This window comes from Cervus canadensis, chromosome 4 (genome assembly GCF_019320065.1).
Source record: "Cervus canadensis isolate Bull #8, Minnesota chromosome 4, ASM1932006v1, whole genome shotgun sequence".
NCBI classification, from domain to species: Eukaryota; Metazoa; Chordata; class Mammalia; order Artiodactyla; family Cervidae; genus Cervus; species Cervus canadensis.
Genome location: NC_057389.1, coordinates 99,012,414 through 99,037,415, shown reverse-complemented (window position 1 = coordinate 99,037,415; position 25,002 = coordinate 99,012,414). Strand labels below are relative to the sequence as shown.

At 42.9% G+C, this 25,002-nt stretch overlaps 1 protein-coding gene across 2 annotated transcripts in view; it reads right to left on the bottom strand.

Moving 5' to 3' along the window:
* The window catches only part of OBSCN (obscurin, cytoskeletal calmodulin and titin-interacting RhoGEF), a 170,682-nt gene that overhangs the window by 102,851 nt on the left and 42,829 nt on the right, over window positions 1-25,002 (bottom strand). For both annotated transcript variants that reach the window (XM_043467097.1, XM_043467098.1), the window contains exons 9-12: window positions 21,497-21,772; window positions 14,250-14,525; window positions 10,404-10,679; window positions 5,452-5,727 (exon numbers count right to left, since the gene is read on the bottom strand). In XM_043467097.1, the coding sequence (XP_043323032.1) occupies window positions 5,452-5,727; window positions 10,404-10,679; window positions 14,250-14,525; window positions 21,497-21,772 (1,104 nt within the window). The remainder of the gene's footprint in view (window positions 1-5,451; window positions 5,728-10,403; window positions 10,680-14,249; window positions 14,526-21,496; window positions 21,773-25,002) is intronic.

Here is a 25,002-nt window from a genome sequence, read left to right as displayed (position 1 = left end):
TGATACAACCATTATGGAAAACAGTACAGAGATTCCTTTAAAAACTAGGAATAAATCTACTAAATAACCCAGCAATCCCACTATAGGTCATATACCCTGAGAAAAACCACAATTCTAAAAGACACATGTACCCCAGTGTTCATTGCAGCAGTATTTCCAACAGCCAGGGAATGGAAGCAACCTAGATGTCCACTGACAGATGAATGGATAAAGAAGTTGTGGTACATTTCTACAATGGAATATTACTCAGCCATAAAACGAAATGCATTTGAGTCAGCTGTAGTGAAGTGAATGAACCCAGAGCCTCTGATACAGAGTGAAGTAAGTCAGAAAGAGAAAAGCAAGTATTGTATATTAACGCAATATATATAGAATCCAGAAAAATGGTACTGATGATCCTAGTAGAGAACAGACTTGTGGGCACAGAGGGGGAAGATGAGGAAGGGACTAATTGAGAAAGCAGCATTAACATATATACACAATCGTGTAAAACAGATAGTGGGAATTTGCTAAATAACACAAGGAGCCCAGCCCGGTGCTCTGTGATGAGCTAGAGGGGTGGGATGAGGGCAGGGGAGGGAAGAGCGGCTCAGGAGGGAATTGATTAATTATATATAATTAAATATATATGTAATTATATATTATATACATAATTATGATTGATTCATGTTGTACTATGGCATAAACCAGCACAAAATTATAAAGCAATTTTCCACCAATTAAAAAATTTTTAAAAATATTGCTTGCCCAGTTAGAGGCTGCTAGGACAATAGCTCTTCATTAGCCAAGCCTAATGATGTGACAGAAGCCACTTTTTCCTTTCCATTCCTAAATTCAACAATGTAACGCCAAGGGGAATACTTACCTGCAACACTCAAACTCTTTGCAGGCAAAAACAAAACCATATTTGATCTAAGAAGATCTCCCTAAATAGCACAGGTGTTTCTCCACTAATCATTCTCTCTCTCTTCCCTTTGCCAGGACATGACAGCAAAACACGGCCCTGTTTTTTGCTACCTTTGGGCAACGGGAGCTTTTAAATTCAGGACAAGGAAGGAAAGGCCTCCCAGAAATCTCAAATTTCATCATCCAAAGTTCACTCCTGAAAAAACTCTAAGTGCAATCTTGTGGCCAACATGTCCCCTAATCTGGGATCCATCATACTGAAACACCTCTAACCAACCAAGAACAAGTATGAGGTTTCAGATGAGGGCATGTGATCGCTCTCAGGTAAGACATATGATGGGAGGAAAGTCATGTATCCGCAGGCCTGCCTTAGCCCCCAAGTATCAGGGAGTACCAGAGTCCTCTTAGGGAAGTTACCATGCAGGAGGTATTGTTCAGGCTTCAGAAGCAGGAGAGCAGGCTCTTGACCTTCCTTGTGACCTGCCAGGACACTGCCCGCATTTCCTGCCTGTCTGCAAGCACAGCAAGTCAGGTTGCACTTTAGATAAGAAAGGGAGTGAGTCTTGGAATTCTTGAGCCCCTGGATTCATGCCTGGGTTCTAATGAAATCCTATGACTCACAAGATAAAGCAAACAGCACCGTAAAAATGTTAAACTAAAACCAGAGCTGCATTTTTGCATGCAAACTGGTGATGCGGCCTGGGGTTATAAGCAGGGGCCCCCCAAATTGTAATCTGAAGTCTCATCTGTGGAGTGAACTGCCGCTGAGGCCCTCTTCCCAACTGGGACTCCAGATTGCTGTTAACAAGAGACTTCTCAGCATGATGTTTAAGTCTGGGTGTTGCTCAGCCCAATTTGGTGATATATGTGCTGTTACTCTTTGCTTTTGTTTAATTAATTTATTTTCATTGGAGGATAATTACTTTACAATATTCTGGTGGCTTTTGCCATACATTAACATGAATCAACCACAGGTGCACATGTGTCCCCCCATTCTGAAAACCCCTTCCACCTCCCTCCCCACCCTATCCCTTTGGGTTGTCTCAGAGCACCAGCTTTGCGTGCCCTGCTTCATGCATCGAACTTGCACTGGTCATCTATTTTACATATGGTAATACACATGTTTCAATGTTATTCTCTCACAATTTCCCACCCTTGCCTTTTCCCACAGAGTCCAAAAGTCTATTCTTCACATCTGTGTCTCTTATGCTGCCTTGCATATGGGGTCATTGTTACCGTCTTTCTAAATTCCATATATATATGTGTTAATATACTGTATTGGTGTTTCTTTTTCTGACTTACTTCACTCTGTATAACAGGCTCTAGTTTCATCCACCTCATTAGAACTGATTCAAATGTGTTCCTTTTTATAGTTGAGCAATATTCCATTGTATATATGTCTTCTCTTGTGTTGTTGGAAGAGGTAAACTTCAAACTGCAATTTGAACTCTCATCAGTGGAACTGCCACTGAAGCCCTCTTCCCAATTGGGACTCCAGATTGTTGTTAATGAGAGACTTCTCAGCGTCCTGTTTAAGTCTGGATGTTTTTTTAGTTTACCTCTTCCAACAACACAAGAGAAGACTCTACACATGGCCATCACCAGATGGTCGATACCAAAATCGGATTGATTATATTCTTTTCAGCCAAAGATGGAGAAACTCTATACAGTCAGCAAAAACAAGACTGGGAGCCGACTGTGGCTCAGATCATGAACTCTTTATTGCAAAATTTAGACTTAAATTGAAGAAAGTAGGGAAAGCAACTATACCATCCAGGTATGACCTAAATCAAATCCCTTACGGTTGTACAGTGGAAGTGAGAAATAGATTTAAGGGACTAGATCCGATAGAGTGCCTGAAGAACTATGGATGGAGGTTCATGAGATTGTACAGAAGGCAGGGATCAAGACCATCCCCAAGAAGAAGAAATGCAAAAAGGCAAAATGGTTGTCCAAGGAGCTTACAAATAGCTGACAAAAGAAAAGAAGCTAAAGGCAAAGGAGAAAAGGAAAGACATACCTATTTGAATGCAGAGTTCCAAAGAAAAGCAAGGAGAGATAAGAAAGCCTTCCTCAGTGATCAATGCAAAGAAATAGAGGAAAATGACAGAATGGGAAAGACTAGAGATCTCTTCAAGAAAATTAGAGATACCAAGGGAACATTTCATGCAAAGATGGGCTCAATAAAGGACAGAAACGGTATGGACCTAACAGAAGCAGAAGAGATTAAGAAGAACCGGCAAGAATACACAGAAGAACTGTACAAAATCATCTTCATGACCCAGATAACCACAATGGTGTGACCACTCACCTAGAGTCAGACATCCTGGAATATGAAGTCAAGTGGGCCTTAGGAAGCATCACTACAAACAAAGCTAGTGGAGGTGATGGAATTCCAGTTGAGCTATTTCAAATCCTAAAAGATGATGCTGTGAAAGTGCTGCACGTGATATTCCAGCAAATTTGGAAAATTCAGCAGTGGCCACAGGACTGGAAAAGGTCAGTTTTCATTCCAATCCCAAAGAAAGGCAATCCCAAAGAATGTTAAAACTTATAACACAATTGTACTCATCCCACATGCTAGCAAAGTAATGCTCAAAATCCTCCAAGCCAGGCTTCAACAGTACGTGAGCCGTGAACTTCCAGATGTTCAAGCTGGTTTTAGAAAAGGTAGAGGAACCAGAGATCAAATTGCCAACATTTGTTGGATCATCAAAGAAGTAAGAGAGTTCCAGAAAAACATCCACTTCTGCTTTATTGACTATGCCAAAGTCTTTGACTTTGTGGATCACAACAAACTGTGGAAAATTATTAAAGAGATGGGAATACCAGACCACCTGACGTGCCTCCTGAGAAATCTGTATGCAGGTCAAGAAGCAACAGTTAGAACTGAACATGGGACAACAGACTGGTTCTAAACTCTGAAAGGTGTATGTCAAGGCTGTATATTGTCACCCTGGTTATTTAACTTACATGCAGAAGACATCATGCAAAATGCTGAACTGGATGAAGCACAAGCTGGAATCAAGATTGCCAGGAGAAATATCAGTAACCTCAGAATCGCAGATGACACCACCATTATGGCAGAAAGAGAAGACCTAGAGAGCTTCTTGATGAAAGTGAAAGAGGAGAGTGAAAAAGCTGGCTTAAAACTCAACATTCAGAAAACTAAGATCATGGCATCTGGTCCCATCACTTCATGGCAAATAGATGGGGAAACAGTGGAAACAGTGGCTGACTTTATTTTTCTGGGCTCCAAAATCACTGCAGATGGTCACTGTAGCCATGAAATTAAAAGATGCTTGCTCCTTGGAAGAAAACCTATGACCAACCTAGACAGCATGTTAAAAAACATAGACATTACTTTGCCGACAAAGGTCCATCTTAGTCAAAGCTATGGTTTTTCCAGCAGTCATGTGTGGATGTTGAGAGTTGGACCATAAAGAAAGCTGAGTGTTGAAAAACTGGTGCTTTTGAACTGTGGTGTTGGAGAAGACTCTTGAGAGTCCCTTGGATTGCAAGGCGATCCAACCAGTCAATCCTAAAGGAAATCAGTCCTGAATATTCATTGGAAGGACTGATGCTAAAGCTGAAACTTCAATACTTTGGCCACATAATGCGAAGAAATGACTCACTGGAGGAGACCCTGATGCTGGGAAAGACTGAAGGCAGGAAGAGAAGGGGATGACAGAGGATTAAATGGTTGGATGTCATCACTGACTCGATGGACATGAGTTTGAGCAAACTCCAAAAGTTGGTCATGGTCAGGGAAGCCTGGCACGCTGCAGTCCATTGGGTCACAAAGAGTCGGACACGACTGAGCTGAACTGAACTAAATATTCCATTGTATTCCAACTTCCTTATCTATTCATCTGCCAATGGACATCCAGGTTGCTTCCACGTCCTAGCTATCATAAACAGTGCCGCAATGAACACTGGGGTACATGTGTCTCTTTCAATTTTGGTTTCCTCGGTGTGCATGCCCAACAGTGGCATTGCTGGGTTTTATGGCAGTTCTATTTCCAATATTTTAAGGCATCTTCACTCTGCAGTCCTAGAGACTGTACCAGTTTGCATTCCCACCAACAGTCTATTACTCTTTTCTATTGTTTCTATTTCTTTTAATGATTATATATTGAAATTAAGTTAAATAAACCTCTATTAAATATTGAAATTGCTTATTTGTGTGTAATGATCTGTTTCTTTTGATAACAAATTCTCTGAACCTGAAATCAAAGTAAAACTTTTGGTAAAATAGGTTTTGACACCAGGGAAAAGAAGAAGCTTCTGGGCAGGTGATAAGACAGTGGGACTGAGCCTAACTGCCTGGAAACAGGTGGGCAGAAATGGCCACTCCTCTTTCCAGGCCACCCTTGCCATTCATCCTCCTCCAGGACAAAATGGGTATCAAGATGGGACATGGAAAACTGAGCGGCAAGAAGAGATGAAGGTTATAGCCACGTGCACACATAGTCTGGTGAGACCAAAAGCCAATTCCCTCATACTTGCACACAGGCTAGCTCGGCATCCTCCTCCAGGACTGACCTGTGACGTCCAGGTGGAAGGAGACCTTCTGGCCCCCGGCCTCGCAGCTGTACTCCCCGGCGTCCGCCTTGCCCGCCTGCTGCACCACCAGCCGCCGCCCGCGGCCCGTGGCCTCCACACGCACTTTCGAGCTCGGACTCAGCTTCTTGCCGTCCTTGTACCACGTCACCTCCGTCTGGGCCTGGGCCACCTCGCAGCTCAGCGTGGCACTGCTTCCCGCCACGGCCTGCACGTCGCTGCGTGCCGGCTGCTCCTTGGCAAACACCACCGAGGGCTCTGGGGACAGAGGGGGAGACACAGGGTCAGAGACCCCACCTCAGTCAGGACGGCAGCCCCGGGCAGAGAAGACCTGGATGGGGAGGTGGGCCGAGGGGTGGTGGGAAGGGGCATCGGAGCTGGAGACTCTCAGGCTCTGCACCAGCCCTGTGCCCTGAGGAGGACCCCTGCGTTTCTCAGCAAAAGACACACAATTTAAACATTCCCCATGGGTCCTTCTGAGCTGGTCCGGGGGCGCCACTGGAAAAGACTCCCTGCTCCTGGCATCAGCAGGGTCATGAGGCACCTGTTCCCAAACCTCCCTAGATGGACCCACGGTCGTCTGCCTCCGATTATGCAGGGACGTCTCACCTGCAGTCCACGGAGATGTCAGGCTCAGCCCCCATGCCTATTTGTACTATTGTCAACTTGTACGCTTACACCTACCCATGGTCTTCTCTTCCAGTGTCTGAGGAATGGAGAAACTGACCACCTTTACCATTAGGACTGGCTTTGCCATTACTGCTTTCTTCCTGGTGACACCATTCAAACCAAACTGGTGGGGCGTCATGGGTGCACTCCTAGCCTTCCTCACGAGCCCAGAGTCTTTCCCACAGTGCTGTGTAACCCATGTTCTCATCTGCAGTGAATGGGACTTGCTGAGGCTCCACCCTCACCTACTCTCACCGTTGGCAAACTGGTGGGAGTGAGTGCGCCTCCTGTGTGCTCTTTCGCATTTTTTCTAATGACCCAAAGTAAAAAACTTTCTGATGTTTTTGCTCAACAGTGTTTGCTCTTCTGTGTTGTCACTGTTCAAAGTTTTTGCCTTATTTTCAATAGCACCATCTGTCATTTATTTATTTGAAGGACCTGTTTATTTATTTATATTTAAATGCTGCTGCTGCTGCTGCCAAGTTGCTTCAGTCGTGTCCGACTCTGTGCGACCCCATAGATGGCAGCCCACCAGGCTCCCCCGTCCCTGGGATTTTCCAGGCAAGGACACTGGAGTGGGTTGCCATTTCCTTCTCCAATGCTAGGCACTGACTGACAAGTATGTGTTGTCTAAATATCTTCCATATCTGTGTGGTTTGCCTTTTTTTTTTTTTTTTTTAATTATTTTTTTTTCCAGTGGGTTTTGTCATACATTGATATGAATCAGCCATGGAGTTACATGTATTCCCCATCCCGATCCCCCCTCCCACCTCCCTCTCCACCCGATTCCTCTGGGTCTTCCCAGTGCACCAGGCCCGAGCACTTGTCTCATGCATCCCACCTGGGCTGGTGATCTGTTTCACCATAGATAGTATACATGCTGTTCTTTTGAAATATCCCACCCTCACATTCTCCCACAAAGTTCAAAAGTCTGTTCTGTATTTCTGTGTCTCTTTTTCTGTTTTGCAAATAGGGTTATCGTTATCACATTTCTAAATTCCATATATATGTGTTAGTATGCTGTAATGTTCTTTATCTTTCTGGCTTACTTCACTCTGTATAATGGGCTCCAGCTTCATCCATCTCATTAGGACTGGTTCAGATGAATTCTTTTTAATGGCTGAGTAATATTCCATGGTGTATATGTACCACAGCTTCCTTATCCATTCATCTGCTGATGGACATCTAGGTTGCTTCCATGTCCTGGCTATTATAAACAGTGCTGCGATGAACATTGGGGTGCACGTGTCTCTTTCAGATCTGGTTTCCTCAGTGTGTGGTTTGCCTTTTATGAACTTATGCTATCTTCTGGTAAATCTTCATGTTTCGTTTCAATATATTAAAGTATTTCAAATTTGTTTCAGTATGGTTGAGAGCTTCCAAGAGGTGCTAGTGATAAGGAATCCGCCTGCCAATGCAGGAGATGCAAAAGACTAGGGTTCAGTACCTAGCTCGGGAAGATCCTCTGGAGAAGGAAATGGCACCCCACTCATTATGGCTAGCGAACATTCTAAGAAATCATTCTTTACCCTTAAGTAATTAAAATCATCTATGTTTTCATCTAAGAGTTTTATGAGGACTTCTTTTGTGGCACAGTGGAGAGGAACCTGCCTGCCAACGCCGGGGACACAGGAAGAGTTCACGTGTGAGCTCTAAGAGCATCTAAGCCCATGTACCACGACTACTGAGCTCAAGCTCTAGAACCCAGAAGCTGCAACTACTGAGCCCATGGCCACAACCACCGAAACCTTTGCACTCGAGGGCCCACAAGCTGCAACTGCTGAACCTGAGAGCTGCAACTTCTGCGCTTGCCTCCTGCTGAAGCCTGTGTGCCTAGAGCCTGCGCTCCACAACAAGAGAAGTGACTCAATGAGAAGCCCGTGCACAGCGGTGAAGAATAGCCCCGGCTGACCACAGGCAAAGTCCACATGCAGCAACAAAGACTCAACCCAACCAAAAGTAAACAAATAATTTTTTAAAAAAGAATTGTATGATTTTCCCTTCTATTCCCTTCAACTCCAAAAAGGAGTTGACTATGTGTGGGATGAGTTACAAGTCTGATCTTTTTTTTCCTATTGATTTACTATGGTTAAATGGTTTAAGTACCATTTATTAAGAACATGCTGTCTTTCCCCTTGCACTATTCCACAGTTTTCTTTTAAAAAGAAGGGGAACATGGTCATCCACTCATAGGTCTGTGTCTGAGATCATTTTTCTGGTCCATGGTCTCAATACCTATCCTTGCAACAAGACACTACTGTATGCATTACTTTCTAACAGTATTGATATCTAGTATAGCAAATAACTCTCCTTTTATTCTTCTTCAAGAGTGAATTCACTGCACATGGTCTTTGAAATTTATGTGTCAATTTTCAAAGTCCCACTAAACAAACATTTGTTTGAATTTTAATGGGTATTGAACATGTTTTATTCTTCAACTGATTTCTATCCAACATCTTAGAACTTCTCGACTGTCTCTTAAAAAATTTTTTTAACGTCTCTCTGCCCTTACAGAGCCTCTCAGCACATTTATTAGACTTGGAATTTAGATACTGATCCTTATCATGCCATTGTAACTTTCAAAATTTCATTTTCGAAATGTCTGTTACTACTTATAGAAGTGTTTTTTTCATACCGATTTTTTACATGGTAATCATTTTTAACTATCTTATTATGGCGCATATTTTATCTTTTGGATAAATCATATTATCCATGAATTCCACTTTTGCTTTTTCACACTTTTATATCTTTATATCTTTCACTTTATTTTTGTCCTAACTGTGTTTTAGAATGTTGGACAAAAGCAGCAATAGGTGGCTTCCTTGTCTGGTTTCCTATCTCAAAGGCAAAGCTTTAAAACTGTCACTTTTTTTGTGTACAGACAGCTGGTTTGCCTGCAGCATTGTTCATCAAATTAAGAAAATTGCGTTCTGTATAATTCATAAAGAATTTTATGGCATGATTTGATGCTAACTTGATAAAACGTTTCTTCTGTATTTAAGATGCCAAATCTTATCAAGTACTTTATTCTGCATATCACGAACAGATTGCTTGCCAATGTTTGTAGTGTATAAATAACCTTGATTTCTGGAGTATGACTTTCATCACATTACCAATTTTCCTCTTACTATATTCTTAATTTTGATATTTTGTTCCAGATTTTGGCCTTGATATCCATAATAGATTGGTCTACAATTTTAATTCTTACTACTTTCCCTGTCAGATACTTGTATCAATGTTATATCATCAACATGAAACAGAGACTGTACCTCCTTTCACTGTTCTGTAAAAAAATCTCCATGAACAAGACTTTTTTCCCAAAGTATTTCATGTAATTTGCCAGTGGAACTACTGGGACTAGATCTTTCTCTATGAGAAGATTTTTCATTATGGTTCCAATTACTTTAAAGGTTTTAGGACTATTTAAGTAGTTGAATGTTTCCTGAGTCACTCTTCATAGAGTTTTCCAAGAATCTGATCAATTTGTCAAACTTTTCATATTTATTGCCATGAAAAAATTGTCTATTCTCCTAAAATACCATTTTAAAAAACAAATGCATGCTGGTACAGGAGAAGCTACCATTCCTGTCCAAATCTATAAATCAGATTCCAAGTAGAATTCTGACTCAGAATGTTGTAACAGAAGACATAATAAACTCCGTATTTGCTTTGAAAATGTACCTAGATTTTGTTATATGTAGATGCACAGATAACTTCTAATCCCATGTATAAGAAGAAAGAGTGTCCAGAACACCTACAATTTTGGTAGTCCATAATTCAGTCTTGAGAAAAATCAAGTTAAGACAGTGTTGGTCCTGGTTTAATGGAATTCAAACATCTCTCCCTAGTGGGAACCCAGAGGCATTGCTGGGTGGGCCATTGGGGAGCTGTCAGGACAGCCAAGAGGAGCAAATTCGCATGCCCACAGTTGAAAGACATCTGGTTCACATCAGACTCCAAGTGCAAGACAGAACCAGAGGCCCAGACACCAGGGAACACCCAGAAGACCCTGGGCAGATGCTGGGAACTGACGACCGTGCATCACCGTGTGGAAATGCCACTCTGGGTTCACAGAACGCCTTTCTCCCTTCTGTTCACACCCTCCCATCCAGCTCCCTTGGCCCAGCCTTGGGTGTGAAAATGGGGGTGGGAGGACAGAAGACCAAAAGAGATGAAGTCCAATGGAAAGACCATCAGGTCAGTCAGGGGTGCAAGCCCGTCCCATCACCTCCACATAAGGCTAACTGACTGCCTCCAGGACTGACCTGTGACGTCCAGGTGGAAGGAGACCTTCTGGCCCCCGGCCTCGCAGCTGTACTCCCCGGCATCCGCCTTGCCCGCCTGCTGCACCACCAGCCGCCGCCCACGGCCCGTGGCCTCCACACGCACTTTCGAGCTCAAACTCAGCTTCTTGCCGTCCTTGTACCACGTCACCTCCGTCTGGGCCTGGGCCACCTCGCAGCTCAGCGTGGCGCTGCTTCCCGCCACGGCCTGCACCTCACTGCGTGCCGGCTGCTCCTTGGCAAACACCACCGAGGGCTCTAGGGACAGAGGGATACACAGGGTCAGAGACCCCATCTCAGGACGGCAGCCCCGGGCAGAGAAGACCTGGATGGGGAGCTGGTGGTCAGGTGGGAAGGAGGCACAGAACTGGAGACTTCCCCAGGCTCTACACCAGCCTTATGCCCTGAAGAGGACCCCCCGCCTTTTTCAGCAATGAGTGGCACAATTTACACATTCTCCCATGGATTCCTGTAAGCTGGTCTAAGGGTGGGGGCACTGCTGGAAAATACGTCTCCTCTGCTATGGCATCTGTAGAGTCACGAAGCAAGTGTTCCCCAACCTTCCTATATGGTGCCCTGCCATCTCCACATGGTGACACGGGGAGGTTTTCAACTGCAGTCAACAAAGAAGATGTCTCAGGCTTGGCACCCTTGCCTACTGTTACTATTGTTAACTTATGGCTATCTGCTGGGAGTGTTTGCACCCCTCCGGGGGCCTTCTTTGTCACTGTCTTAGGAATTAAGAAGCCGATCGCCCTTCCGCTTAGGGCTGGGCTTGCCATCACTGCTTTCTTCTTGTTGATGACACTATTGAAGCCTTTTGCCCACTTGCCCATAGCAGGCTCTCTCTTTTCTCCACTCACCTCTGGCCACTCCTTTCCATTCAAAAACAAGAGAATGATGAGACAGGTAGGTTTTAAGGACATTCCCAACTGCGTGGTTGGCATTTTTACTCTCTGATCCAGTCCTCTGATAAACCAGAGCTATTCCTTCCAACAGTGTCATAATGTCCAATAGGCCTTGGCGTATAGATCATTTGTGTTCTATTTAAGAAATCTCTCTTTACCCTACGTCTTCAAAAAAGACCATGTTATCAGCTGAGGGTTTGGGGGGTTTTACCTTTTACACTAAGGTTTCTAACTGACTACGAGTTGACCTTTGTATGTTACGTGAAAAGATAGTACAATTTAATTTTCCATATGATTCAGTGGTCCAAGCACCATTTACAAATACAACATCCTTCCTCGACTTCTCCAATAGACCACCCAGTGACAAACGAAGACACAGGTGTAGGGGATGGGTGGAGCAGGAGTCCATTTATGCAAGAACGCTTTCTGAACTCACTGTTCTGTTCCTCTGATGAGGTAACCAGTCCTGCACTGGGATCCCCTTATCTTTAAAACTGCAGCCTTATGGTAATCGCTGACATCAGGTACACTAAATGCTCACACTATGCATGTCTTCAAGAAAACAAAGCACTAGATGCACAGTGCCTTTGGAATCGGCCTGTTCTTCTTCCTTCAGAACACCCTAAAAACACATGTGGTTTGATTTTGATTGTTAATGAACATCTTTGATTTTTCCCCTCAGATTTCTATCCAACTTTGCAATCTGTCTCTCGAGAATCTTACATAATCTCCCCACATACAGCCTCTTACCAACTTTTATCAGACCTGAAAATAGAAACATAGGACAATTGTGCTAGCCTAACTCTTTCACGCAAATTTCTTATTCCAAGCATCCCTTGCCAGGACTCAGCTGTAGAAATGTTTTCTGCACATTGATTTTTTTACACACTAATCCTACTCGAGAATCATACACAGTCTAATAATTTATCACTGAGATTATCTGAGCTGATTATCACGTCATCAGCAAAGTCCACCTTGATTTTCATATTTTCAAACCTGTTTGCCAGTGATTTTATTCCCCTCCTTACTGAACTCAGCAGTTCCAGTGGCCTAAGTGTGCCGTCCCTCACATCAAAGATCTCCTGGTACGTCCTAAGGGGGATGTTGATGTTGCTGTTTTGTAGGAAGTTTACAACGTTAAAAAAAAGAACACTTTTACATAGCTTGCTAAGAATTTTAAAGCAGGAGTTGATTTGTTCAATACTATCAAATTTTTTATCTCTCCAATTTAATCAACCACTTGATTCTGTATTCATGGAAGTGACATCTTTTTTCATTCAATCTCTTTAAGTCAAGCTTTCTATTAACATTGGCAAAGTCAAACCCAAAGTGCAACCCTGGACTAGAATCACTGATCTCTACCCTCACATACACTACTGAATCCATCTTGATAACATTTAATTTATGATTTGGGCCTGAATATTCACAGTATACTGGTCAGAAATTTCATCCTCTCTTCTTTCACTGTGTGATTTTAGTTGATGTTATGTCCTGTACATTAAGAGAGTTATGGGGTGTACTTTCTTTCTACCTTCTAGAACCTTCTTCACAAGAATGGAGTAACAGTTTTCTAGGTAATTATTTACAGTGTACCAGAAAACCATGGGTTGAGAAGACTTTTCATTATTGGTCTTAATGATTGACAAGTTATACAACTCTTTGACTTTTCTCTATCTTCTTTTGTCCATTTTCACATAGTTTACCGGGATTGAGCCACATTTTACAATATTCCAATACTTTTACCTTAGAATAGTCACTGACATTTCCTGACAACAACTAACCACAAACAACTAACCATGTGAGATCTCAAGTTGTACAAACCCACGAAAATACAAACCTACACTGGCATGGTCCCAAACTGGTATGTGTTGGCACCTAGCAGTCAATGTGAGATGGCAGCCCATCTCTATTTCCCATGGAGTAAGTTTTTCCCAGAAGAAGAATAACCTTACTTCTGGGACTATCCTATGTTCTAGCCACAAGGAACACACACTCACTGAACATTTGGAAAATAGAACAAAATAAAGACTGCTTTGCGAGTCAGAGACTGAGAGAATAGTAACTCCTCATTAGCAAAAACTAGTGATGTGGTAGAAGTGCCTTTTTCCTTTCCATTCCTAAACTCATCAATAACACCAAGGGAAACATTGACCTGGATCATCCAACCTTCTGAAGCCAATGGAAAAACCATATTTTACCTAAGATGATCACCCTAAATAGCACTGGTGACTATACATATCATCCTTTCTAATTCCCTTTTCAAGGACGTGACAAGAAAACATGGGCCAATTTCTTGCTACCTACAGGCAATAAGAGCTTCCACATCCAGCAAAAGGAAGGAAAGGCCTCCCAGAAACCTAATATTTGATCATTCAAAGTTCACTCCTGAGATAATTCCAAGGTCATGTGGCCAACATTTCCCCCCCAAGAAAATGATGAATTTTTGATGAAATTTTATGAATTTTTGATGAATCTGGGATTCATAAAATTGAAACAATTCAGACCAACCAAGAATCTACATGAGGTCCTGAATGAGGGCAAGCGGTGGCTGTCAGAAAAGACACCTGATGAGAAGAAAGTCACATATCCCCACATCTACTTCAGCCCCAAGCTTCAGGGAGAGTCAGGATCCTGACACCAGGAACAATAGGAACGTTCTGGGCAGATGCTAAGACAGTGTGACTGAGCCGCACTGCCTGGAAACAGGCAGACAGAAACAATCCTTCTTCTGTCAACCCCCACCCTCCCCTCCATCCACCCACCCCTGAGCCCAGACAGGTGTCAAGATGGGGCATGAAAGACAGGGAGATATGAAGAGATGAAGGCACCAGGTAAGTGCACACACGAGTCTGGTGAGGCTGGAAGCCAGTCCCCTCATCACCTGCACACAGGCTAGCTCAGCGTCCTCCTCAAGACTGACCTGTGACGTCCAGGTGGAAGGCGACCTTCTGGCCCCCGGCCTCGCAGCTGTACTCCCCGGCGTCCGCCTTGCCCGCCTGCTGCACCACCAGCCGCCGCCCGCGGCCCGTGGCCTCCACACGCACTTTCGAGCTCGGACTCAGCTTCTTGCCGTCCTTGTACCACGTCACCTCCGTCTGGGCCTGGGCCACCTCGCAGCTCAGCGTGGCGCTGCTTCCCGCCACGGCCTGCACCTCACTGCGTGCTGGCTGCTCCTTGGCAAACACCACCGAGGGCTCTGGGGACACAGAGGGGGAGACACAGGGTCAGAGACCCCATCTCAGTCAGGACGGCAGCCCCAGGGCAGAGAAGACCTGGATGGGGAGGTGGGCCGAGGGGTGGTGGGAAGGGGCATCGGAGCTGGAGACTCTCAGGCTCTGCACCAGCCCTGTGCCCTGAGGAGGACCCCTGCGTTTCTCAGCAAAAGACACACACTTTAACCTTTCCCCATGGGTCCTTCTGAGCTGGTCGGGGGCGCCACTGGAAAAGACTCCCTGCTCCTGGCATCAGCAGGGTCATGAGGCACCTGTTCCCAAACCTCCCTAGATGGGCCCACGGTCGTCTGCCTCCGATTATGCAGGGACGTCTCACCTGCAGTCCACGGAGCTGGTTCAGCACCCTTTCCTGTTCTTACTGCTGTCAGCTGACGGCAATCTGCTGGGAGTGCTTACACCTCCCCCTGGCTCTTTTCACACCGCATGAGGATTGAGGAAGCTGAACCCCGTTTCCCTTAGCACTGGGTTCTCTCCCTGTGACTGTGTTCTCCTTCCGAGCAACACTATTCAAAGCTTTTCACAACTACCGATAGTGGGCGCTCTCTTTTCTCGCTTCACCTCTGGCTGCTTTATCCATTTAAACACCAGAGAATGACACAGAATTAGGATTTAAGGATATTTCCAACTATGTGACTACCATTTTTACTCTTCGATCGATTCCTCTGATAAATCAAACGTTTTCCTTTCAATAGTTCTCACATCTTCTCATCTCTTTCATTGTAGAGCGCTGTGTTCTATTTAAGAAGTCTTTCCTTAAATCTTTAAAAATATCATCTGAGGGTTTTTTGGGTTTTACCTTTTACACTGAGGTTTCTAATTTACTACAAGTTTACTTTTGTGTGTGGTGTGAATTGCTATCACAACTTAAGCTTTCTGTATAGTTCAGTGATGCAACCACAATATTTGAAGACCATATCCTTTCTCAACTTCTCTGATAGACAACAGAGTAACAGATGGAACGTGTGGAAGAGGGGGAAGGGGGGTGGCTGGTGCAGGAATCCCTTCATGCAAGGAACTGTTTCTGAGCTCACTATTCTGCCCCTCTCATGTGCTAACTACCCCTGCACTGGAATCCCCTTATCTTGAAAACTGCTGCCTTATGATAACTTCTAACATGGGGTACCAGTAAATGCTCCCACTGAACATTCTTTGAGAAAACTGCATATTGACTGTACCACGCCTTTGGAATCTGCCTGCTATTCTTTCATCTGACGATTAGAAACATACTTTGTTCCATTTTGATTTTTAATAATAATTTTTGATTTCTCCCTCAGATTTCTATCCATCTATTTCAACCTCCGCCTCTCAAGAATCTTGAATAATTTCCCCACACACATCCTCTTAGCAACTTCTATCAGACCTGAAATTAGACTCATGATACAATTATACTACTCTAACTCTTTCACACAAATTTCATTTGCCAAGCATTCTTTGCCAGGACTTGTATGTAGAAATGTTTTCTGCACATTGATTTTTGACATACTAATTCTACTCTATAGTTATATACAGTCTAATAATTTATCTCCGAGATTGTCTGAGTTGATCATCACAACATCAGCAAATTTCACTTTGAGTTTTTCAGAACTGTTTGCTGTTGATTTTATTTCCTTGTTATTCAACTCAGTGGTTGGAGAGGCCTACATGTACCATCTCTCACATCAAATATTTCCAAACAGACCTTGCTCTTCTTGTTGTTGTTGAATGAATTATGTAATGTTAATTTTAAAAAAGAATACTTTTATACATTTGCTAAGAATTTTATGGCAGGAACTGGTGATCAGTATTATTAACTTTTTTTCTTAGTGTATAACATTCAAGTTCAATCAACCATTTGATCTGTACTCATGGAGATTAGTTCAAGGCAGCAGAGTGGATGTGCACTCACCTCCTTCTGGAAGAGCACCAAAATCACAACTAACTGTTGAACAACCATCAGCAGGACTAGGCTTGAACCCACCAATAAATATTCCCCAAGTCCAAAGACAAAGGAGACGCCACAACAGACGGCAGGAGGGGTGCAATCATGATAAAAGGAAATCCCATACCCACCAGGAGGGCAACCCGTGGTCCAGAAAACAATTATAGCACAGAGGTTCTCCCACTGCTGTGAAGGTTCTGAGCCCCACATCAGGCTTCCCACCCTTGGGCTCTGCCGAAGAGACCAGTAATCCCCAGGGCATCTGACTTGAAGGATTTGACTGCAGATTTCTATAGGCCCTGGGGAAACAGAAGCTCCACTCCTGGAGGGCACACACAAAATCCTAGGCACATCAGGACCCGGGGGAAAGGAGCAGTGACCCCGCAGGAGACCGAACCAGACCTGCCTGCTGGCATCAGAGGGTCCCCTGCAGAGGGGTGGGTTGGCAGGGTGATATCTCCTTATCACCACAGAGATAAGGGTACTGACAGGAAGCACCTGTAGGCGTGAGCCCTCCTGGAGGTCTCTGCCATTAGCCCTACCCTAGAGCCTGTGGATACCAGGCAAGAATCACCTCAGGTCAAAACACTAACAGAGAGGGCGGGCAGACCCACCCATCAGCAAACAAGTGGATTTAAGTTACTAAACGCTGCCCTGCAAACCAGAGCAAGACCCAATTCTACCCACCATCAGTCTCTACCATCAGGAAGTTTGCACAAGCCTCTGAGATAGCCTCATCCACCAGAGGGCAGACAACAGAAGCACAATATTCTTAAAGTGATGGAAGAGAAGAAACCATAACCAAAAATACTCTACACAGCAAGGCTCTACTTCTGATTTCATGGAGAAATCAAAAACTTTACAGACAAGAAAAAGTTAAGAGAATTCAGCACCACCAAATCAGCTTTATAGCAAATGCTAAAGGAACTTCTCTAGGCAGGAAATGCAAAAGAAGGAAAAGACCTACAAAACAAATAAAAACAATTAAGAAAATGGTAATAGAAGCATATATATTGATAACTGCCTTAAATGTAAATGGATTAAATGCATCAACCAAAAGACATAGACTGGCTGAGTGGATACAGAAACAAGACCTGTGTATACGCTGTCAAGAGACCCACCTCAGACTGAAAGTGAGGGGATGGAAAAAGATATTCCATGCAAATGGAAATCATAACAAAGCTGGAGTGGTAATGCTCAGACAAAACAGATTTTAAAACAAAGACTGTTATAAGAGATAAAGAAGGACACTACGTAATGATTAAAGTTCAGTTCAGTTCAGTCGCTCAGTTGTGTCTGACTCTTTGCGACCCCATGGACTGCAGCATGCCAGGCCCCCCTGTCCATCACCAACTCCCGGAGCTTACTCAAACTCATGTCCATCAAGTTGGTGATGCCATCCAAACATCTCATCTAATCTAATGATCAAAGGATCAATCTAAAAAGAAGATATAACAATTGTAAATATATATGCGTCCAACATAGGAGCACATCAATATATAAGGCAAATACTAACAACCATAAAGGGAGAAATCAACAGTAACATAATAATAGTGGCAGACTTAACACACCTCTTTTGTCAATGGGCAGATCATCCAAACAGAAAATTAATAGGAAACACAGGCCTTAAATCACACATTAGACCACACGGACTTAATTGATGTTTACAGAGCATTTCATCCAAAAGCACCAAACCACACATTCTCCTCAAGTGCACTCAGAACATTCTCCAGGATTGACCACATGCTGGGCCACAAGGTGAGCCTTGGAAATTTAAGAAAACTGAAATAATCTTTCAATGAAAGTATTTCAGTGAAAACATTTCAAGACTGAAAGCATCTTTTCCAATAGCGATGCTATGAGATTAGAAATAAACTACAAGAAAAAAAAACTATAAAACATACAAACACATGGAGGCTAAACAAGATGCTATGAATGAACAGTAAACGAATCAGTAAAGAAATCAAAGAGGAAATTGAAAAATACCTAGAGACAATGAATCAGTAAAGAAATCAAAGAGGAAATTGAAAAATACCTAGAGACAAATGAAGATGAAAATACAGTGATCCAAAACCTAAGGCATACAGCAAAAGCAATTGTAAGAGGGAAGTTTATAGCAATACAATCTTACCTCAAGAAACAAGAAAAATCTCAAATAAACAATCTAACTCTATACCTAAAACAATTAGTGAAAGAAGGACAAACAAAATCTAAACTTAGTAGGAAGAAATTAATCCTAAAGATTAGAGTAGAAATAAATGAAAAACAGACAAAACTACGGCAAAGATCAAGAAAACTAAAGGCTAGTTCTTTGAAAAGATAAAGAAAATTAATAAACCTTTAGCCAGATTCATCAAGAAAAAAAGGGAGATAACTCAAATCAATAAAATCAGAATGAAAATGAAGAAGTTACATCAGACACCACAGAAATACAAAGGATCATTAAGAGTCTACTACAAGCAACTATATACCAATAAAATGAACAGCTTGGAAGAGATGGACAAATTCTTAGAAAGGAACAATCTCCCAAAACTGATTCTGTACTCATGGAGATGATCAAGTCTTTCCACATTCAATCTCTCAAAGTCAAGCTTTCTATCTATTAACGTTGTCAAGGTTAACTCCAAAGTGCAATCCTGGAGTTGGACTTCCATCAGCGATCTCTAACCCTTGGATACATTGCTGAATTCCTTCCGGTAACATTTAATTTACAATTTTGGCCTTGTTACTGGTAGCACACTGGTCTCAAATTTCATTCTTCCTGCCTTTCTTGTGTGATTTTGGTACTGATGTTGTTTGTTCATGGAGAGAGTTACAGAGTATATCTTCTTTATCTCTCTCTAGGACCAAATGCACAAGCATGGAAGAATACTTCTCCCATTTTGTATAGTTTACCAGAGAACTATGAGACTGAGAAAACTTATCATTATTGATCCTACTGATTGACAAGTCATACAACTCTTCAACTTTTCTCTATCTTCTCGTGCCCATTTTCATAGTTTACTAGGATTTAGCCACATTTCACAACTTTTCAATGGTTTTACCTTAGAATACTCTAACATGCTCTGAAAACCACATCTTCCAAGGATGCATGGTGGGATCTGGGGTATACACACACCCACAAATCTTCCTATCTGGCATGGTCTCAAAGTGTTAGATGTTCGGACCTACTAGTCAATGGAGGATGGCAGCCCACCCCTATTTGGCATGAAGGCTCTCTTCCAATTCTTAGACGGCCCTATGTTTCAGCCATGAAGCAGAGATACTCACTGACTATTTGTTAGGGAAATTAAATGAAAGTAATTTAGTTCAGGCTTCAAAGACAAGAAAGCAAAGTAGACCTCTGACCTTGCTTCTGACCTGCCCAGACATAGGCCTGACTGTGTGCCAGATGTGAGTACAAGCCAAGCAGCACCATAGATAAGAGAGGGCAGATCTTGGGATTCTTGAGCCCTGGAGGGCATCTGGCCAACCATACCTGAGGCTTAACAACCTTCCAAGCCTTGCGAAACAAACAGCTTTGTAAAACATGATTAACATAAAACCCGAGCTGCAATTTACTCCTTTGCAGCCAGGGATTATAAACGGGAACCCCCAAACTGCAATCTGAAGTCTCACCCATGGAGCAGATGGGCTGCCTGAGACATTTTCCCAACTGAGACTCCAGATCGCTGTTACACGGGACTTCTAGCGCTGTTTGAGTCCGGATGTCAGTGGAAACACAATTTGGTGATGTATGTACTGTTACCCTCCTTTACTGTTCTATTTCTCTTTTCTTGTAATGATTGTTTACTGAAAGTTGTTTATTGAGCTTTCCTGGTGGCTCAAATGGTAAAGAGTCTGCCTGCAATGCGGGAGACCCAGGTTTGAAATCTGGGTTGGGAAGATCCCCTGGAGAAGGAAATGGCAACCCACTCCAGTACTCTTGCCTGGAAAATCCCATGGATGGAGGAGCCTGGCAGGCTACAGTCTATGGGGTCAGTCGCAAAGAGTCGGACACTACTGAGCGACTTCTTCTTATTGACAGTAAGATAGATAATTCTCTATTAAATATCAAAATTGTGTATTTGTGTATAATAAGTGGTTTCTTTTGTTAACGAATCCTTAAAATCTGAAACAAAAATTGAAACTTTCAGCAAAACACCATTAGGAAAACAAAATGAAATAAAAGACTGCTTTGTGAGTCAGAGGCTGCTAGGACAGTAACTCCTCATTAGCAAAGCCTACTAACGTAGCAGAAGCAAATTTTTCCTTTCCATTCCTAAATTCATCAATGTAATGCCAAGGGGAATACTGACTCAGGACAGCCGAATCGTTTGAAGACAAATGCAAAATCACATCTGATCTAAGAAGACCACCCTAAATGGCACAGGTGACTCTCCACCAATCATCCTTCCTTTTTTCTCTTTGCAAGGGTGACAAGAAAACATGGACCAATTTCTTGGTACCTACAGGCAACTGGGGCTTCTACATCCGGGAAAAGGAAGGAAGGACCACCCAGAAACTTAAAAATTGATCATCAGATGCTCACTCCTGAAGAATTTCAATAGGACTGTGTGACCAATATCTCCCCTAATCCAGGAACAATGAAATTGTATCACCTCAGGCAAATCAAGAACCTGTATGAGGTGTCAGATTAGGCCATGTTGTGGCTGTCAAGAAAGACATATAACGGGAGGAAAGTCACACATCTCTAGGTCTACATCAGTCCCAAATTATCAGGCAGAGTCGGGGTCTCGACACTAGGAGTAACAGGAAGATTCGGGGCATGTGCTAAGACACTGTGACCGAGCCTTACTGAATGCAAACAAGTGGAGAGGCACAGCCCCACTTCTCCAGGTACCCTCCCCACCCATCCCCCCCAGGCCCACATGGGTATCCGTGTAGGACATGGAAGACAGGGAGGCATGAAGAAATGGAGGATCCAGGCAAGCGCACACGTGTTTGGTGAGGCAGGTAGTCAGTCCCCTCATCCTCTGCACACAGGCTAGCTCGGCGTCCTCCTCCAGGACTGACCTGTGACGTCCAGGTGGAAGGAGACCTTCTGGCCCCCGGCCTCGCAGCTGTACTCCCCAGCGTCCGCCTTGCCCGCCTGCTGCACCACCAGCCGCCGCCCGCGGCCCGTGGCCTCTACACGCACTTTCGAGCTCGGACTCAGCTTCTTGCCGTCCTTGTACCACGTCACCTCCGTCTGGGCCTGGGCCACCTCGCAGCTCAGCGTGGCGCTGCTTCCCGCCACGGCCTGCACCTCACTGCGTGCCGGCTGCTCCTTGGCAAACACCACCGAGGGCTCTGGGGACACAGAGGGAGAGAGACACAGGGTCAGAGACCCCACCTCAGTCAGGACGGCAGCCCCGGGCAGAGAATGAGGATGAGGAGTTGGGAGTGGGAGGAGGGGGAAATGGGGCTGGAGAATTCTCGGGGATCTGCACCAGTCTTGTGCCCTGCAGAGGTCCCCCAAACTTTCTCAGCAACAAGTGACATAGTTTATGCATTCCCCTACATGTGAGCTGTCCATGTGAGCCGGGTCAGGATGTGGTGGCCTTTGGATCAGCCTCATCCCCTACTACTGGCATCAGTAGGGTCACAAGGCAAGGATTCCCCAAGCCTTCTAGATGCATCCCAGTCTTCTCCATAAAGTGCAAGCAGGGACGTTTTCACCTGCAGTGCATGGATGGCTGAGGCTCAGTGCCTTGCCCACTCTTACTATTGTTAACTGATGGCAATCTCGGGGAGCGTTTGCACCTCCCTGTTGCTTTCTTTGCCATTGTCTGAGGAATGAAGAAGCTAAGCAACTTTCCCCTTAGGACTGGGTTCGCCATTTCTTCTTCCTGGTGACACTATTCAGATCTTTTGCCCGCTTACCAGTAGGATGGGAACTGTACGGTTATGACATGTGCATTCCCAGTCTTCCTATATAAGGCTAGAATCTTTTCCATAGGAATGTGCAGCCCCTGTTCTCATTTGCAATGAACGATCCTGAGGCTCCACCTTCACCTGCTCTCACTGCGGGCAAACTGGTAGGAGTGAGTGTTATCTCCTCTGTCTTACACATTTTTTCTGATGACTCAAATTCAAGAACCTTTTCTGATGTTTTGCTCATCGGTGTTTGCTCTTCTGGGTTGTCATTGTTCAAAATTTCTGCCCTATTTTCAATAGCATTGACTGTCATTCATGTGTTCATTTTAAGGAACTCTTTTGTATTTAAATGCTAGGCACTGACAAGAATGTGTGTTCTAAACATCTCTCATATCCGTGTGGTATGCCTTTTACTAACTCATGCTGTCTTCTGATGAATCTTCATGTTTAGTTTTAATGTACTCAAGTATGTTAAATCTCTTTCATTATGGTTAGTGCATTTGTATTCTAAGAAATCACCTTTATCCTAAATTAATCAAAACCATCTATCTTGTCATCTATGATTTTTCCCTTTAATTCCATGGTCTCTAACTCAACAGGAGCTGACTACGTGTGGTATGAGTTATTGGTCTACTCTTTTTTCTATATGGTTAAATGGTTCAAGTAACATTTATTAAAACCATCCTCTCACTAGTCCACATTTTTTAAAGAGGAGAAAGGGAATGTGGTCCTCCATTCACGCACAGGTCTGTGTATGAGATCACTGTTCTGGCCCCTTGGTCTGTGTATCTATCCTTTCAACTAGACACCATTCTAATCATTACTGTAGCTTTATATCAGTTGACACTTGGCATAGCAAATAACTCACCTTTTGCTCTTCCTCAAGAGTAAATTCACTGTACATGGTCTTTGCAACTTGTCAATTTTCAAAATCCCCACTAAAGCAACATTTTTTTAATTTTAATTGGTATTGAAAATTTTTTATTCTTCCACGGATTTCTACCTGTTTAGAACTTCCCATCTCTTTCTCAAAAAAATTTTAATAATCCTCCCCCAGCATCTCTCAGCACATTTTATTAGACCTGGAATTAGAAAATGATTCTTTTCATGCTATTGTAACTCTTTTAAAATTTCATTTTTAGATGTTTGTTGCTAAACACAAAAGTATCTACTTTATGTTGATTTTTTACATGGTAATCTTTCTTAATTATCTTATTAGGTCTCATAGTTTATCTTTTGGATAAATCATATTATCCATGAATTCCACTTTATTTTTTCACTCTTTTGCTTCATTTTTGTCTTAACTGTATTGTAGAATGTCAGATAAAAACAGTAACAGCTGGTTCCCTTGTCTGGCTCCCTATCTCATAAGCAAGGCTTTCAAACTTTCACTTTTCTGTGTGCAATTAGCTTGTTTGTCTACATCATCACTTGTCAAATTAAGAAAAAACAGTTTTAGTTATAATTGGTTAAGAATTTTATGGCATGAATTGATGCTAATTTTATTAAACATTTCTGCATTTATAATGCCAAATCTCATCAAATTCTTTACCCTGCATGTCATATATAGATTGTTTTGTAATGTTTCTAGTGTTTCAACAACCTGGCATTTCTGGACTGTGACTTTCACCACAATGTATTTTCAATTTTCCTCTCAATATACTGCTGAATTTATTTTGATAGTATTTTGTTTCATATTTTAGCCTCGATATCCACAATAGATTGGTCTGTAATTTTAATTCTTACTACCTTCCTTGTCAGATATTGGTATCAATGTTACACTACCTACATGAAACAAATCAGAGACTGTAGTCTTTTTTCTATTCTCAAGAAAAATTTCCACAAATAAGGATTTTTCCAAAGTATTTCACGTAATTTACCAGTGTAAACTACCAGGATTAGATCATTTCCTATGCAGATTTTTCACTATGGCTCTAATCACTTAAAAGATTATAGGACTATTTGAGTTGAATGTTTCTTGTGTCACTCTTAAGACAGTTTCCTAAAAATCTAATCAATTTGTCATAGCTTTCATATTGATTGCCATGAAAAAAATTGCTATATTCTCCTAATATACAATTTTCAAAAGATACATACATGCTGGTATAGGAAAAGCAACTATTCCTTTCCAAGTCTAAATCTATATATCAGACTCCAAGCAGAATTCTGACATAGAATGTTCTAATAGAAGAAAAAAGGAAATCAATATTTGCTTTGAAAAGAGAATTCCCAGAGGGATGGGATGGGGAGGGGGGGTTCAGGATGGGGAACACATGTACACCTGTGGCGGATTCATGTCAATGTATGGCAAAACCAATATAATATTGTAAAGTAATTAGCCTCCAATTAAAATAAATAAATTTACATTTAAAAAAAACAAAAAAAAAGAAAAGAGAATTCCAGGCCTCACATGTGCATATTTCAGGCACATACTGACCAATTCTCTGCTCTATATACTTTGCACACATATTGCAAGAAAAATGGATCTAGATTTTGTTACATGTTAGATTTTGTTACATGCATGCATGCTCAGTCGCTTCAGTTGTGCCTGACTCTTTACAAACTTATGAACTGCAGCTCACCAGGCTCCTCTGCCCATGGGATTCTCCAGGCAAGAATACTGGAGTGAGTTGCCATTCCCTCCTCCAGAGGGTTTTCCCGAC